The 14,099-nt window shown below is 53.0% G+C and overlaps 7 protein-coding genes across 7 annotated transcripts; 3 read left to right on the plus strand and 4 right to left on the minus strand.

The window, feature by feature from the left end:
* Window positions 1–744: 744 nt before the first annotated feature.
* BDV17DRAFT_288062 (uncharacterized protein) lies at window positions 745–1,551 on the plus strand (the record flags this gene model as incomplete). The annotated part of the gene is made up of 1 exon (XM_073761310.1): window positions 745–1,551. The coding sequence occupies one exon, from the start codon at window positions 745–747 to the stop codon at window positions 1,549–1,551; it is 807 nt and encodes a 268-aa protein (XP_073619384.1).
* A 129-nt stretch (window positions 1,552–1,680) lies between these two features.
* On the plus strand, window positions 1,681–4,215 carry BDV17DRAFT_254669 (DUF4246 domain-containing protein). Its single transcript, XM_073756804.1, has one exon. The coding sequence runs from the start codon at window positions 1,720–1,722 to the stop codon at window positions 3,856–3,858; it is 2,139 nt and encodes a 712-aa protein (XP_073619385.1). The 5' UTR covers window positions 1,681–1,719; the 3' UTR covers window positions 3,859–4,215.
* Window positions 4,216–4,403: 188 nt separating this feature from the next.
* Window positions 4,404–5,705, minus strand: BDV17DRAFT_300675 (Alpha/Beta hydrolase protein; the record flags this gene model as incomplete). Its single annotated transcript, XM_073764108.1, has 5 exons — window positions 4,404–4,547; window positions 4,600–5,192; window positions 5,240–5,379; window positions 5,436–5,565; window positions 5,621–5,705. 5 exons carry the CDS (start codon window positions 5,703–5,705, stop codon window positions 4,404–4,406), a joined length of 1,092 nt encoding a protein of 363 aa, XP_073619386.1.
* Window positions 5,706–5,840: 135 nt separating this feature from the next.
* BDV17DRAFT_254670 (uncharacterized protein) lies at window positions 5,841–7,278 on the minus strand. The gene has a single exon (XM_073756805.1). The coding sequence runs from the start codon at window positions 7,221–7,223 to the stop codon at window positions 5,949–5,951; it is 1,275 nt and encodes a 424-aa protein (XP_073619387.1). The 5' UTR covers window positions 7,224–7,278; the 3' UTR covers window positions 5,841–5,948.
* Window positions 7,279–7,766: 488 nt separating this feature from the next.
* On the minus strand, window positions 7,767–8,062 carry BDV17DRAFT_288066 (uncharacterized protein; the record flags this gene model as incomplete). The annotated part of the gene is made up of 3 exons (XM_073761311.1): window positions 7,767–7,816; window positions 7,863–7,918; window positions 7,968–8,062. 3 exons carry the CDS (start codon window positions 8,060–8,062, stop codon window positions 7,767–7,769), a joined length of 201 nt encoding a protein of 66 aa, XP_073619388.1.
* Window positions 8,063–8,443: 381 nt separating this feature from the next.
* On the minus strand, window positions 8,444–9,832 carry BDV17DRAFT_254673 (putative oxalate/formate antiporter). Its single transcript, XM_073756806.1, has 2 exons — window positions 9,470–9,832; window positions 8,444–9,419 (listed from the first exon to the last, which is right to left on the minus strand). The coding sequence occupies exons 1-2, from the start codon at window positions 9,777–9,779 to the stop codon at window positions 8,512–8,514; spliced, it is 1,218 nt and encodes a 405-aa protein (XP_073619389.1). The 5' UTR covers window positions 9,780–9,832; the 3' UTR covers window positions 8,444–8,511.
* A 217-nt stretch (window positions 9,833–10,049) lies between these two features.
* BDV17DRAFT_300677 (uncharacterized protein) lies at window positions 10,050–13,920 on the plus strand (the record flags this gene model as incomplete). The annotated part of the gene is made up of 7 exons (XM_073764109.1): window positions 10,050–11,251; window positions 11,302–11,774; window positions 11,829–12,058; window positions 12,402–12,502; window positions 12,564–12,881; window positions 12,936–13,754; window positions 13,806–13,920. 7 exons carry the CDS (start codon window positions 10,050–10,052, stop codon window positions 13,876–13,878), a joined length of 3,216 nt encoding a protein of 1,071 aa, XP_073619390.1. The 3' UTR covers window positions 13,879–13,920.
* Window positions 13,921–14,099: the final 179 nt, after the last annotated feature.

The following is a 14,099-nucleotide window of genomic DNA, read 5'->3' on the forward strand; positions in this document are numbered from 1 at the left end:
AATTTCCAGCCGGGAAGTTCCGACAGCAGTTCTTGAGCCTCTGTGGATCTCCAGGCTTGACCCAAGCTCAGCTGCCTTGGCATCACCTTGACATTGGTCACCGCGCCCTCTAGCTCTACAATGGCTCGAAATGGTTTTGTTTACTATTCGCCACTTTTCTGGTCCAGGCACCGTTTGACTAGTTAGTAGTTACACGGAATGTCACGTCCAACGGAGGAAGACCTTAAGAGGGAATGCGGAGACCCTGCTGGTCCAGGAACTCTCTTCTAATTAGTTAATACGAGGTCCAGCAACAGCGAACACGACTGCGAGACCCTTCTGGTCCATGAACTACGCATCCCCTGACTAGATAATACGAGGTCCAGGAACGTCTAACAAGCGAGCGCAAGTGCGAGCCGAAGCCAAGCGGGTTCCAACCGGGAGATATTCGGAGCCGCGCTGATGGACCCGTACTGTACACGGCTTCACCGGTGACTGTAACGTTGATTTCTCGATGGACGATGACAAATGAGCGTTATCTAGTAGTAATAATAAGAGTCGCTTGAGCCAAAGCGGGCCACCAGAGGAAGCTCTCGAGTAAAAAGGGGAGGAAGCCGAGGGGGAGGTAGTCGGTAGTTTAGTTTCAGTTTCGTAGAGTAGTATATAATTTGGTCGTCGCCCGAGGCAGGCAGGCAAGTGAGCACCAAGCATACCTGTCTCATCCCATTTCCTATCGTCCAATTGACAATCCTGGTGTCTGTTACCATGAAACGACTGCCATTTCTTCTACTCTGCATGCTCTCCCAGCTGCTAGCCGGAACCGTCGAGGCGCTCAACGAGGCCGGCGGAGCAGAAACCACCTTTTTCTACCAAGCCTATCTGCTGGAACGCGAGCATGTCACAGACCCAGACCGCCGTGCGATTGCCCCTGGGTGCCCTATACCAGAGGGAAAGACGGAGTGTAGCTTCGCCGACTTTGTGGATTACATTAGCACCGAGGAGGCCAGGGGTCGCAACGCAGAAAACTGGCCCCGGTTCGAGGAAATCTTCGACAATGCCGGAGACACGCCCCTAGTCGAAACATCCAGGAATCTCCGAGAAGCGGGCTTTCGCGCCGAATACGACCAAGCAAGACTCTATCCGAGAGAAAAGGACACTCCATCCGTGGCTGTCGCCATTCGGGGAATGAGGGGAATCGCGACGGCTACTAAGAAGAATAAATACCAGGACCAAAAGCGAAAAATGATCGAGGCATTGGAGTTGGAGGGTGAAGTGCGCCGAGCGGACAACATGAAGTTTTTCATCCCGAAGCTGGAGGAAAAAACGGGGGTGAAGTTGGAACTGAAGCCAGCAACGACGCCCGATGGGCTGAAATATACCACGTACGACGTGGACGCAACGGCGAAAGAGAACAAGGGCGTCGAGGATCTGGCGCAGAAAATCAACACGGCGGCGGACGCACTGCGCAAGGCAAAGAGAAAGGACGGGGTGGACCTGAAATTCGTGATCCATCAGGGGGTCATTCGAGAGGCGAACGAGTCGCTTACCGAACTGAGGAAGAAGTGCCCTTAGCTTGGTCTAGAATTTCCAGCAGTTTAGCTTACCTAGTAGGATAATTTCTATGGGTCCACAATTACTGCGACTACCTCCTAATTTCTTCTATTATGTTATTCTTATAATTACCGACGTTTCTTCTGTCTTCTTCATTCCCAGCGTAACTCACCCCTATTTCACTGAACAATGGCCGAGATTATTCAGACTCCCTTGGATAATAAAACAAGCCCACTAAAAGTCCCCGGCCTCCATGGTCTTCCCATCAATGTGTTACTCTCCCGCGATCAATTCGCCACAGGGACAAATGACTGGCATGCTCCCATTCTCACGGCCAGAGAACTGGCCATCCTAGATCTAATCAACACCATCACCGACCGGCCGGGTTGGCACCGCGCCATCTTTGACCAGCAAGTTACCGCTCGATGGCGAGAAGACGCCGTTGCATCGTCGTCGCTGATCAATGACAAAACGTGGGACTGGTGCTTGCAAGAGTTGCAAGACAAGGCTCGACAGTTCGACCGAGACGGTCGCTTGGTTGTCTTCAACACGAGCAGCGGCGTCTGTAAATCCGATACGGCAATCTCTTCCGATCTGAAGTCACAGCTGTCGGATTCTGTCGACCTGTTATCTCATCAAGCCATTCGGCAGAAGTCAGAGTCGGCTGTGGTGAATCTCGTCGACCCATCTTTGTTTCCTCTTGTCTATGGGCGAACAAAAATCCTGGTCGGAGGACAATCGTGTGGAATGGACGAGGATTCCTGGTCGTCACGCAGTAAAGAGGGCCCGGTCGTTTCGGAACTCCCACAACTGGTAAAAGGGGGCTCAACCTGGTCATGGGGCGGCGGTCGATACATTTGGTCCTCGAAGTTTCAGTGGCTGCCCTGCGAAGTGGAATTCGCTGGTCCTCCTGGGTCTACGGATGTTCGGATTTCGTCTTACATCAACAATCTCCATCCGACGAACCGCGAGATGTACTCCGCGATCGAGGCCGTGCTCTCGCGCAGCATCAAGCAATGGAACGAGATTTTGGTTCGTAACAAGTGGGGGAAAGCGATCGGTCTTTTCCACGGGAATTGCATCTCCTGTCCTCGTGAACCGATGCGGATCCGCACCTACGGAGTCGAGTGGAAAGCGCAGTTCCCGGAATGGGCGAAAAAATTGCCCCGCAAGGAAGACGAGGGCGAACTCTCTGCGGAGGAATACGAAGCCATGTGTGCTCAAGTGGAGGCGTACCTTCAGGAACCTGAATCCAAGGACAAGGTATACTGGGATCAGGTCAGAACGCAAAGGATCCCGGGGGATTGGAAGGCCCGCTGGGGGTTGCTTCGCACAGCTTTGACCAAGTATGCACGCACTTTTGTCTTTGAGCACTCGGACCCAGGAACTGCGTACTCGTACGAGGACTGGAAAGCAGGGAGGACCGGGAAAGCAATCGTTGGCCCGGCGCACGACGATTACGTTTGCAGTCCGGATTATGAACTGTCTAAATTCTTTCGCTCAAACCCTTGGTTAACACCCTACGAATGGAAGTATGCGCCAAAGGAAGAGGACGCTGACGATCACCAGTTCTACACGCTTGCGTTGCAGGACGAGTTTCGAGAACAGGGCCTCCAGGTTATTATCCGGATCTATAGTATCGAGCTAGACCCTGAGACGCCATCCTTCCCCGGCGAGGAGTGGTACACCGAAGGAAATGCAAACGAACGTATAGTCGCCAACGCCATCTACGCGCTTGATTCGCAAAACATGTCCGGGCCGCAGATCAGCTTCCGGCAGAGGTGTAAACGAGGGGGCCGTACCTGGGTCTACGACCGAATCGGCGCCGAGGATTCAGACAACGACGAAAGTGATTCCGCCCCCGACCACAGGGATAGGGGTTCAGATAAGGGAGATCAAGACCTAATCTTGAAGTATGCCCTATGGGACGTCAAGTATATAGGAAGGCTATTCGGATTCGAGAATATTCAGTATACTCCGGCCTGGCAACAGCTCGGGGAGATAGAGATGCCTCCGGGCCGCCTGATCTCCTTCCCCAACGCCTTCCAACGCCGAATGGGTCCATTACAGCTTCAGGACAAGTCCAAGCCCGGTTACTGCCGTTTTCTCACTTTGTCTCTTGTCGATCCGACTTACCAGCTTTGTTCTACGCGGAATGTTCTACCCCAGCAGACTGGTTGGATCAAAGGCGATGGCGCTGAGTCTGCGACGCAAATAGATCTGGTGGAAGCCCTCGAGCTGAGAGAGGAATTGGTCAAGGAACACGCCAAGAAGGATAAGGGTATCTTTCAGCTTGGTGGAACCATCTCGTTTGCTGGGTTTTCGTGAGCGTACGGGGTAGCCAGCTAGAATACACATACTTTCTATACTCTGACATGCCGACATCTCATGCCTGCTCTCGCTACCCAGAAGTCAACAATACATATCCGGATGTCTTTGTACTAACAGAGAAGCTTCTGGTCATAATATCTGTATGTAGCTAAGCTACTATTTGGGATTTAATGATCTTCCTTGTTCAGGCAGTTTCAGCCCGTTGTATACGCCGATATATGCATGTATATATTTATCTACATAGTTTCTTTAGAAAGGCCCCACTGTGCTGCTTTCAAGGTTTAACGCCCAATGCATGAATTATGACAAGCCGAACAGTCCTTTCCATATGAGAGTGAGAACACGGTTCTGGCCTACTCTTTAATAGTGAAACGGCAAGGAGTTGTCACATTATAGCGTGCCTTAAGGGCAAGCCATAGCTTAGGCATGGGTGAAATCGCTTAGGAGCTGGTGAGAACAAAGGGAAGCTTAGTAGCCAGTTGATGTGGACTTCCGAAATCAGACCAGCGTCGCAGGCTTCCACATTAACATACAGTATAGCACTAGTCTATGACAGAAAGAGTCCACTTTTCAATGGCTCTCGTAGACTCAAATCCAGAGTGGTCACCCAGTATCAGATTCAAAATCGGAGCAATATGGCCTTCGCCGGGTGCGACGACAACTTGGGTATTATGGGGGTTGGATCTCTGGCAGAATTAAGCGTTAAACCGAGACACAAGCAGGGGTTACCACACAAACCTTGAGGTTTGCTGCAAACGCTTGATGTGAATCCAGCATAAGGTCGTCTCCACCGGTGACCAGCAGCATCTGTCTTGCTTTGACACCATCCCACCAGTTCACCGGGGCCCTTAGGGGCTCGTTGTAGTTATCTAGAGGCCTCTCACCGAGCCAATACTCCACACTGACACGAGAAGGTACAAGAGAAACGCAGTCCCTGCTCTTGTTTCTTTCAATCGAGCCCCATGTCTGATCGAACGTGACCCAGGGACTCAACATCAGAGCTCCCGCTAAGGGCTCTTGTAAAGAAGGCCCGCCAGGGATATCCGAGTCAGGATGAGGATGGGAAAGGTGTGAGAGGATTGCTAGGACCATGTTGCCGCCCGCAGAGTCCCCTGCCAGAATGATGTTGCTAGGCGCTTTGTTTTGACCCTCTACCAGGTAACGGAGGAAATCGAGGCCTTCGCGCAGTTGACATGGATACTTTGCATGTGGTGCTAGAGTGTATTCTGGGAAAAAAACGCAAAGTTGCTTTCCTGTGCGACACACCGCGTGGACTATACCGTTGAGGAAATCAAAGTAGGCTGGATGCGCCGGCGAGTAGTAGTTGCCTCCTGCATCACCCTGTCAGTGCATTACTTACACGTCGCATGAGACATACCGTGAAACCACACCAGAACATCCGAGGCACTGATGCTCCCTACCCAGTGACCGCGTCCAGTCTCTCCCCAAGTCGACGTGCAGGGGGCGATGCCTCGAGACTTTGCGAATTTCTTGTATGAAGCGTCTGTGGTACTGAGTCTAGTATGAGGTCTGCTGTCAGTGACCTTCCACCGCCACGTCTATGCGGTACTGACTGTATCTGGCGCACCGAGAGAGCTTTTGTAAGCTTCCTCAGAAAAGCATGGGAGACATGAGCTCGAAAGGACTTTGTGCCCTCTTTTGCCTCAAATGGGAACTTCGCAGCAGCGAAGGCACCCACGCCCACTAAGAGACATCAGTACGTGCGCGCTTTCCTTTTGCTGGATACGGTGATCCCCACACGCTGCAATGATCTTTCGTGTGAGATCGGCGACCTCATAAAAGGTGAGCTTAGATGGGTATGGGAGCGGGGGCGGAATGGACATGATTTCAGTTTATTCCAAGCTACAATGGGATTCAGCAAGGAGGAATTAAATTTTAGCCAGGGTCGGAAAAGACGTCACAGGCTGGTCATACCTCTTGGCCTGAATCTAACATTTAGTAAGAATAATCAAAATCGCTGGTTTCCACTCAGGACGCTGGACAAAACATTGAGATAGAACTGGTACAGATAGAAAGGATGGGAATAACAATATACTGAATACGCTTTGTGAAGAAATGCCACCCCCTTAAGAATCCCGCTTGCTATTTCCTTGCAGGCTTTCGTCAAGCTTTCTGACGTACTCCAACGACTCTTTCGTGGGCTCCCAGATCAGATGCCATTGGAATAGGTCCGGCAATTCCAGCTCGTGCCGGTGACATAGGATATAATAGTATGTGAGAAGCACTGGAGAGGCGAGCGACGGCATGACATCAACCCAGTCCCAAACAATATCTCGAGCCCTGACCAGCCGCCACATGTGCTTCAGATACCGCCGCATTGTCGCATCTTTGTGCTCCCACATTAACATCCCTGGGACCACCTCTCGGCGGATCTCAGTGCCCAGTTTCCCACGTGGAGGCTCGGTGAATTCCTTGTCCATGGTCGTAAATGCGCCCGCCAGCTCAGGAGTCCCCGACCAGAGATGAATGCCACTCGTTGCCCGAGGATTGCAGTCAATGGTCACCAGCCTATCTGTTGTCTCGACAAAGTCCAGCCCGATCTGCCCATGGAACGGGTACAGGTGCTTTCCCAACCGCTCCACATACTCCTTGATTTTGGGATGCGGGCAGGACTGGAAATAGACAGACGAGCTGCCGTCGATTGTCTCCAGGACCGGATACACCCCATGCGCTTTCAGGGAGCCATGGTTGAAAACGCTATACGAGCAGTACCGGACTCCGCGAATCCATTCCTGCGCGATATACTGCACCTCCTCGCTGACGGGGACATCCTCGGGGATCGGCTCTCCCGGCTTCAAGTGGTAGACGTTGGTGTTTGCTCGTCCAAAGACAGGTTTCAACGCCCATTCTTTGTTTTCCGTGTCGAGCTGTTTCACATCGTCCATGTTATTGCAGACATGGATTTCCGGGACGTCGAGTCCAAATTCCCGCATCATCTGCGCATAGTGCCGCTTGCTGTGCAGCCGGACAAGGAGCTCCCAGGGCGGCGCACACAGCTTCTCCAAAATTTCTGGATCTCTCGACTCGGCCAGATAGTACTCCTCCTCGTGCACGGGGAGAATGTAGTCTATTTCCCAGCACTTGACGGCTGCTTTGGCGCCTTCCACGTAGCCCTGAGCGTCGGTGCGTGGGGCAGGCACCACTTTACTCGCCACGACTGCTCTTGAGAAGCGACAGACATGGAACTTCATCGGGTCTATACAGTACACCTTGCATCCAGCGAGAGAGAGCTGGCGCGCGAAGTCAAGAGCGACAGGGAACCGGCCATTGGTGAGGAGGATCTTTGGCCGCTTGCCGCTGCTTTTATTCCGTGGTTTTCGGAGGCCACTGGATCGTCTCATTCTATCGAGTATCGCGGTAAGGAAAAGTCTATAGAATTGTCCAGGGCGGGAGTTGAACTCCTTGTGCAGAGTATAAAACTTCCTTCATGGTGGAATGACGTCTGTATGAGATGATCGCCGCACTGCCCCGGCCAAGAGGGTCTGCCCAGCTGCATTCTACACAGTACGATCAGATAGTTCTATCGATGACCTTCCCGTCAGTAAATACCTTAATTCAGTATGTATCTAGAAAAATAAAAAAGTCTGAAAGATCCTAGCTTGACTGTGGATCGTCCCAGTCCTGCTAGCCGCTTGACCTTGTAGTTGGGTTCTCCCAGCGTCGCTCCAGCCTCTGCAAGCAATCAACCCGATCAGCTAATTGAGCTTTGTGCTGCCATTCTGCTCGAGTCAGTCTGATCACCTCTGTTGAATGAGATTCTTTTGCAAACAGAGTACCCATGCGATCCTGCTGCGAGAATATATATCCAAAGTCCTCTGCCAAACGCCAGGAATCCCCCCACCCAACGCTAATAAAGCTCGGATAAAGCACTTAAAGGGGAAGTCTCAACGCGCATATCCCTTTCCACGGCAGCAAGAACCGAAGCATTGGTCGCCTGCAACCAGTTAGTGAAGCCGTCATAGTCCGCTGGGTAGTCATACCATTGTATGGGGCTGGGGCGACTTCAGGAGTTTCTTTGGGCACTCTCGGTGATTTCCTGGGGCAGATGTTAGTTTACCACAGAGACTCAACGGGTAGAGACCTACTTTATCAAAAACACGACGCTATCCGAGTCTGACGAGGTCTTGCCATGCGGATGCAGCAAGCCCTTGACCTTGTCTTTGAAGCCTTCCTTTGCCATTTTGATGACCTCGTATCCTAAACTGTGGACAGTGAAGACGACTACGAGGAGAAACACTGCCTTCATGGTCCTCTTATATAAAGCCAGCCTCGACCTCGCGCTCTCTGGTGCATTGCATCCTTCCAAAGTGAGAGTCGGCCAAGTGCAGCGGTGATAGGCTCGCCCAACTTCGCCGAGCACCTCCGCCGGACGCCCAGCTCAGCTGGCATCTAGGCATGACATTCAAACCAATAGCTTCGTCTCGCGATTAGATGCCGTTGTGAATTTGCCTTATCCTTCGGTCTTTTAAGTTCTTGGACGGAATGGACTTGCCCATTGTCAACACGGGGTGTAACAGAACGCGGTCTGGCCGGCTTGACAGCGGCTTATATCGTTATAGAAATTTTCCTAACAGAAGGAATGATATTCATCTCTATTGGTGGACTCACTATCCTAATTCACTATTCAAGCTAAAACTTCGTCTTCAACTTCCACCCCGCGCAAACACCCCGGGCAATCGCAAACGCCACCGTAGCCGCAAAATACAACCCCCCACCAAAGGCAATCAGCCCCTCGTATTGTCCGTCGCTCGCCTGGAGAATCGCACCGGCGATGGGAATGCCCGTCAGGGTTCCGATACTTGCGATTGTAAAGGTTGTGCCATTTCGCTGGCCGTACTCTTCGACCTTGCAGACTTGGGATATGCACACGGGCGTGAGGCTGATTGCGGCGCCGCTGGCGAAACCGAATAGGACGGCGTAGCAGATGACGCCGGCTGTGTTGTTTCCAATCGGAATCCAGAGCGCCAGCGTCAAGATCGAGCAGAGCAGTGAAGTCACGATCATCACGTTGAAGCGCCCGAGTCGATCGGCGACGAGGCCGGGCAGGAATCGACCAGGGACAGCGCCCGCGTTGAGGAGCGGGATCAACGCATAGGAAGTGGTCTCGTCGACTCCGACGTGAAGGGCGTAGCTGGAGATATAGGTGATTGGGATGAAGACGGCGAATTCAACCAAGAACACGGCCAGTGTTGTGGTCGCATAGCGTGGGTCTGCTAGGGCTTTGAAGTCCACCGCAGCGGACTTGCCTGCAGGGGGTGGGAGGCGAATGCGCATCAAGACGCAAGCGATCGCTAAGAGAACGGCAGACAAGAAAGCGATGATGCGAATCGCCCATCCGAATCCGATCGCGGGTGCTGCATACATCACGATTAGAGGGAATACCACGCCCCCCAGCCCCCCTGCAGTACAGGCGATCCCGGTGGCCAGGCCGCGGCGACAGTCGAACCAGTGGCCGATGACTGAGATGGCTGGGTTGAAGAGGGTGCAGGCGGATAGGCCACCGAGGACACTAAACGAGAGGAAGATCTGATAGTATCCTAGATCTCGATTAGCGACAGAGACACTATACTTGCAGCGGACTCCTTACCAGTGCTGAAGCTGAAGAAGAAGAGCGATGCGACCATTCCTATAGACCCGGGGACCACGATATAGAGAGGGCCATGGCAGTCAAAGATGGGCCCTACCTGGGCGCCAGCAATGTAAAGGAAGAACGCATATGCACCAAAAACCCAGCCGACACTGGAGTCAGAATAATCCTCCAACTGGTGGGAGCTGACCCAGGCATGGAGGGTGCCCAGGCTGTTGAGCAAGCCCATCGAGGGGATCATGGCACACCATGCCCCGACAACCACCAGCCATGCTTTTGTGCCGCCTTCGGGATACTTTTCTTCGGACATGACCCTCGGTCTGACTACTCGGTTGGAGGAGTCGGCAAGGGGCCGAGGGCAAGCTCATATAACGAAGATATTGGCTGTCGAGTGGACGGTGGGCTGCCCTATCGGCAAAGAGATCTGCTGCGTATTCGGCGAACCTACCCACTTTTTCGGTGAACGTTTACTGTGATTTGTGCGCCGGAAATCGACTTCGCGTCAAGCTGAATTCGCCGAACTCGTGGCGACTGTACAGACTATATCACCTGCAGCACTCCGCCTTGTTGCTTAACAATCATGGACTCTGCAGTTCGCCGACCCTACCGCTCCAAGCGGCATCCGCCGTGCGATCGATGTCGCCAGAAGAAACTGCGCTGCGACCCGGACGACCAGATTGCCTGTCGCCGATGCCAGGCCAGTGGCACGCTCTGCTCCTTTACTCGGCTGGCTCGGTCTGTGTCTATGCCGGTGGCTCTTCCCTATGAGCCTGAGCCTACCCTACCAGCAATCCCACCGGCCACGACGAGTGGTGTACTGACATACCCCATCACCGACCGCGCTGGCTCCTCGTGTCAACAGGCCATTCAGACTCTCGATCTGCTCCCCGGGGTCTCGGCCCAGGTGATGGGCACGTCTGGCGAGTCTGACCCGTTTTTGTTGCGCCATTGCAAATTCGACGACTATGGGCTACTTCACTTCCACCAGGTTCGCTTTCGCAACGCCGGTGGCGTGCCCTTGGAAGAGAAAATTCCCGTGCACTATCTGGTAACCGACGATGCGCTCTACGATGCCGCCGCGGCCTCGACAAAGAGTGCCAGGCAATTGCCTTCGCCGCGCGATGAGCTCAACTCTCTTGTTCCTGCCGACCATGGCCAGCGTCTTGTTGCGCTTTTCCTGACCTACGTCTTCCCTAGCTTGCCTATTGTTTCTCAATTCATTGCTTCAGACGATCTTCAAACCATCCCTGTCCACCTCCTTGCAGCAATTTACGCATCCGCCCTGCCCTTTGTCAAGTTTGATGACTGGCTTTCTATCGTTTATGCCTATCAACCACCGCCAACTGCCCAGCTATGGCGTTTCACTCTGGACATCATCCTTGAAGAGATACACACACCGCATCTCTCGGTCCTCCAGGCGGGCATCCTCTACTTCCACATACCACCGGAAAGCTCGCAACAAGCGGCTCTTGCAGACACTCCCTTCGTCTGGTCGTTTGTCGGCATGATGGTCGGTCTTGCCTCCTCCCTAGGGTTACAGTTGGAGTGTAGACCTATGGGCATGCCGCTCTGGGAGCGCCGGCTACGCAGACGTCTCTGGTGGGCAATCTACAGCGAAGACAAATGGCGCGCTCTGCTCATGGGTCGACCTCCATATATTCGTCACGACGAATGGGACGTTTCGGACCTAGACGAAGGAGACTTTGAGGCAGCCCCGGCGGAACGGTTCATGCGCATGGTCAAGCTGGCCAGGATAGCTGATGAGGTGCAGAGCTCCCTATAGTACGCAGCCCAACTCCACCCGATACATAACGCACGCTAACAAGTCCAAGCACGCTCCGCGCAGCCCAGAATCTGTCTTCCAACTTTTCCGAGTCCCTACAGACCTCACGAACCCTCCTTCGCAAGCTCCAGGAGTGGCTGGCGCAGGTTACGCCTCCAATACCGCAAGACGGGACAACACCCGGTCCCGATTTATGCACTTGTGTGCATTTCGCCTACCTTTTACTCGAGGTTTTTATCTTCCGAGCATTACTTCGTCCTATGGTCCCTTCGAAACCTGCGCCCCGCCTAGTAGATGAGACAGAGGCAGTTCCTTTCTTCCCCGACCTCACTGTAGATGACTACATCACGCAGATCATCGACGTAGAGAATGTAGTCGGCGAAGCGATTCCCCCAGTCACTGTTGAGAATCAAGACAAGTCCATACCTATTGCCTTGAGCGCAGCAGAAAACTGTGCGACGAGTATGCTCCGGGCTATATCGGGTATGGAGGCTAGAGAAATGGGGGCTTTTTGGTATTCTTGTTCGTCCCCCTCTCCTGTCATTAGAGTGAGAGATAAGAGCTAACATACCATAGGGAGTCGAATCGGCTTCGCGACCGTGAGCAACTTTATGCTTCTTCTACTCGTTCAAGCGCCCAGCAAAGAACACGCCGCACGGGCAAAGAAGTTGTTGTACATGTGGCAACAGGCTCTGCAAAGTCAGAGTCGAGGGTGGGATATGATGGATCTGGGGCTTATAAGACTGAATGGCCCGTTGGGAATGGGTTTGGGGAATACGTACTATCTGCCTCCGCATATTCAGGAGGTTATAGACTCTGTATCATAGATTATAGAATCGAAATGATGGACATGATTTGGTCAACCGCATCCTCACTCTTCGCTCGCAGTTCGATCGTCTCATCCAGAGCCATATCGAAGCTAAATCCATCAAGTAGAATTGCAGGTAGTCGGCCGGCGGTCTTGGAGCATTTTCGCCGACTTGCAAGACGTGAGGAGAAAAATTGTGTTGTTGAGCGTTGTGTCGTGGGAAGGCGCAGGCTCCACCTGTTGGTAGGCGTCGTCCATACTCACCGACCATTAAATATCGCTTTCTCAGCCTGCTTCATTGCTTCTGACAAATAAAAACGTGCGCAATGGGGATATCCAAGATCCCAAAAGCGACAGCCTCCGGTCTGAGGATCAACCAGTCCCGGTTGTGGGAGACAATCCACGAAACCTGCAGATGGGGCGCGTCGCATCGCTGGGGAGAGTATGCGACACAGTCAACCTAACTCCCATCACACCCACTGTGCACGGACTGACGAGTACAGGAAGCCCCATGAAACAGGAATGGCTCGCCTTACCCTGACCGAGGACGACGCTCGCGTGCGCCGCTGGTTCGGAGAGGAGGTCAAGATGCTCGGATGCTCACTTGCTGTCGACCAAATGGGGAACATGTTTGCTCGGCAAGGGGGTCGGTTGGGGTCAAATGCGCCCATGATTGCGATGGGCAGTCATCTAGATACTCAACCTAGAGGAGGTCGTTACGACGGGATCCTTGGTGTAGTTGGCGCGTTGGAAGTACTCCGGACCATGAAGGAGAGCGGATTCCAGACGAGCTACGATGTTGGGATTATTAACTGGACAAAGTAAACCTTCTCTTCTCCTTTGACCTACGAGAAACAGTCACTGATAATGTGCAGCGAGGAAGGGGCTCGCTTCCCGAAGTCCATGTGTTCGTCAGGAGTCTGGGCCGGGGGGATTCCGATACAAGCTGCCTGGGATCTCCGTGATGTCAACGATGACAAGATCACTCTTCGTTCGGAGCTCGAGAAGCACGGCTATCTGGGTGATATTCCCTGCTCACATGAAGCGTACCCGCTCGGCGCCCATTTCGAGTTGCACATCGAACAGGGCCCAATCCTACAAGAAGCCGGTCGCTCAATTGGTGTCGTAACGGGCGCTCAGGGATATCGCTGGCTGAAGTTTACCATTACTGGACAAGATGCGCATACCGGGACGACGCCGTTGAGTGCGCGTCGCGATCCTCTTCTTGCAGCATCGAAGATGGTCGTCGCAAGCAACGAGGTAGCGAAGCGACATGGAGCTCTGGCTTCGACTGGCATTCTGAAAATCCCTGAGAACTCGTCGACCAACACTATTGTCTCCGAGGTATCGTTCACGCTTGACATCCGCCATCCTGATGATAGTGTTGTACGCGCGGTGGAAAACGAGTGTCTTAAAGCTTTCCAGCGTATCTCCACAGAGGACGGCAAGGGAGTCAGCCTGCAGTGGACCGTCGATACAGACTCGCCCGCCGTTAAATTCCACGACGACTGCACCAAGTCAATCCGCAATGCAGCCTCTGGCCTCGTTGGCGAACAAGGCTGGATGGATATGACAAGCGGTGCCGGTCATGACAGCGTCTATACAAGCCGCCACTGTCCGACTGCCATGATCTTTGTCCCTTGTAAGGATGGAGTTAGCCACCATCCTACGGAGTTCTGCGCTGAAGAAGACTGGTGAGTTCTTCCTGTCGAAAGTTGGACTGATGTACACTAACATTGATGTAGTGCCCTCGGAGCCCAAGCTCTTCTAGAGAGTGTAGTTGATTACGACCGTTCTCTGCTCGAGACGCAGGCCTAACTTGCACGAGGGACTGTATCGCGTGTATTACCGCGATTGAAACGATTTTGAAGAGGAAATTAGCATAGAATGCTAGTGCAATGTGTCGATTGTATACTGAAGCTTGCCACCTCCGTCAGCCTGAGATCAAAGCATGATGTCACACATATACCAGCAATACTAGCAAAAGATATCCAACATTCGGACTCCTTGTTACTACGTAGAATGCGATCTCAGGACAT

The sequence above is a fragment of the Aspergillus undulatus genome, assembly GCF_047715775.1.
Source record: "Aspergillus undulatus strain CBS 261.88 unplaced genomic scaffold BDV17scaffold_6, whole genome shotgun sequence".
Lineage (NCBI taxonomy): Eukaryota > Fungi > Ascomycota > Eurotiomycetes > Eurotiales > Aspergillaceae > Aspergillus > Aspergillus undulatus.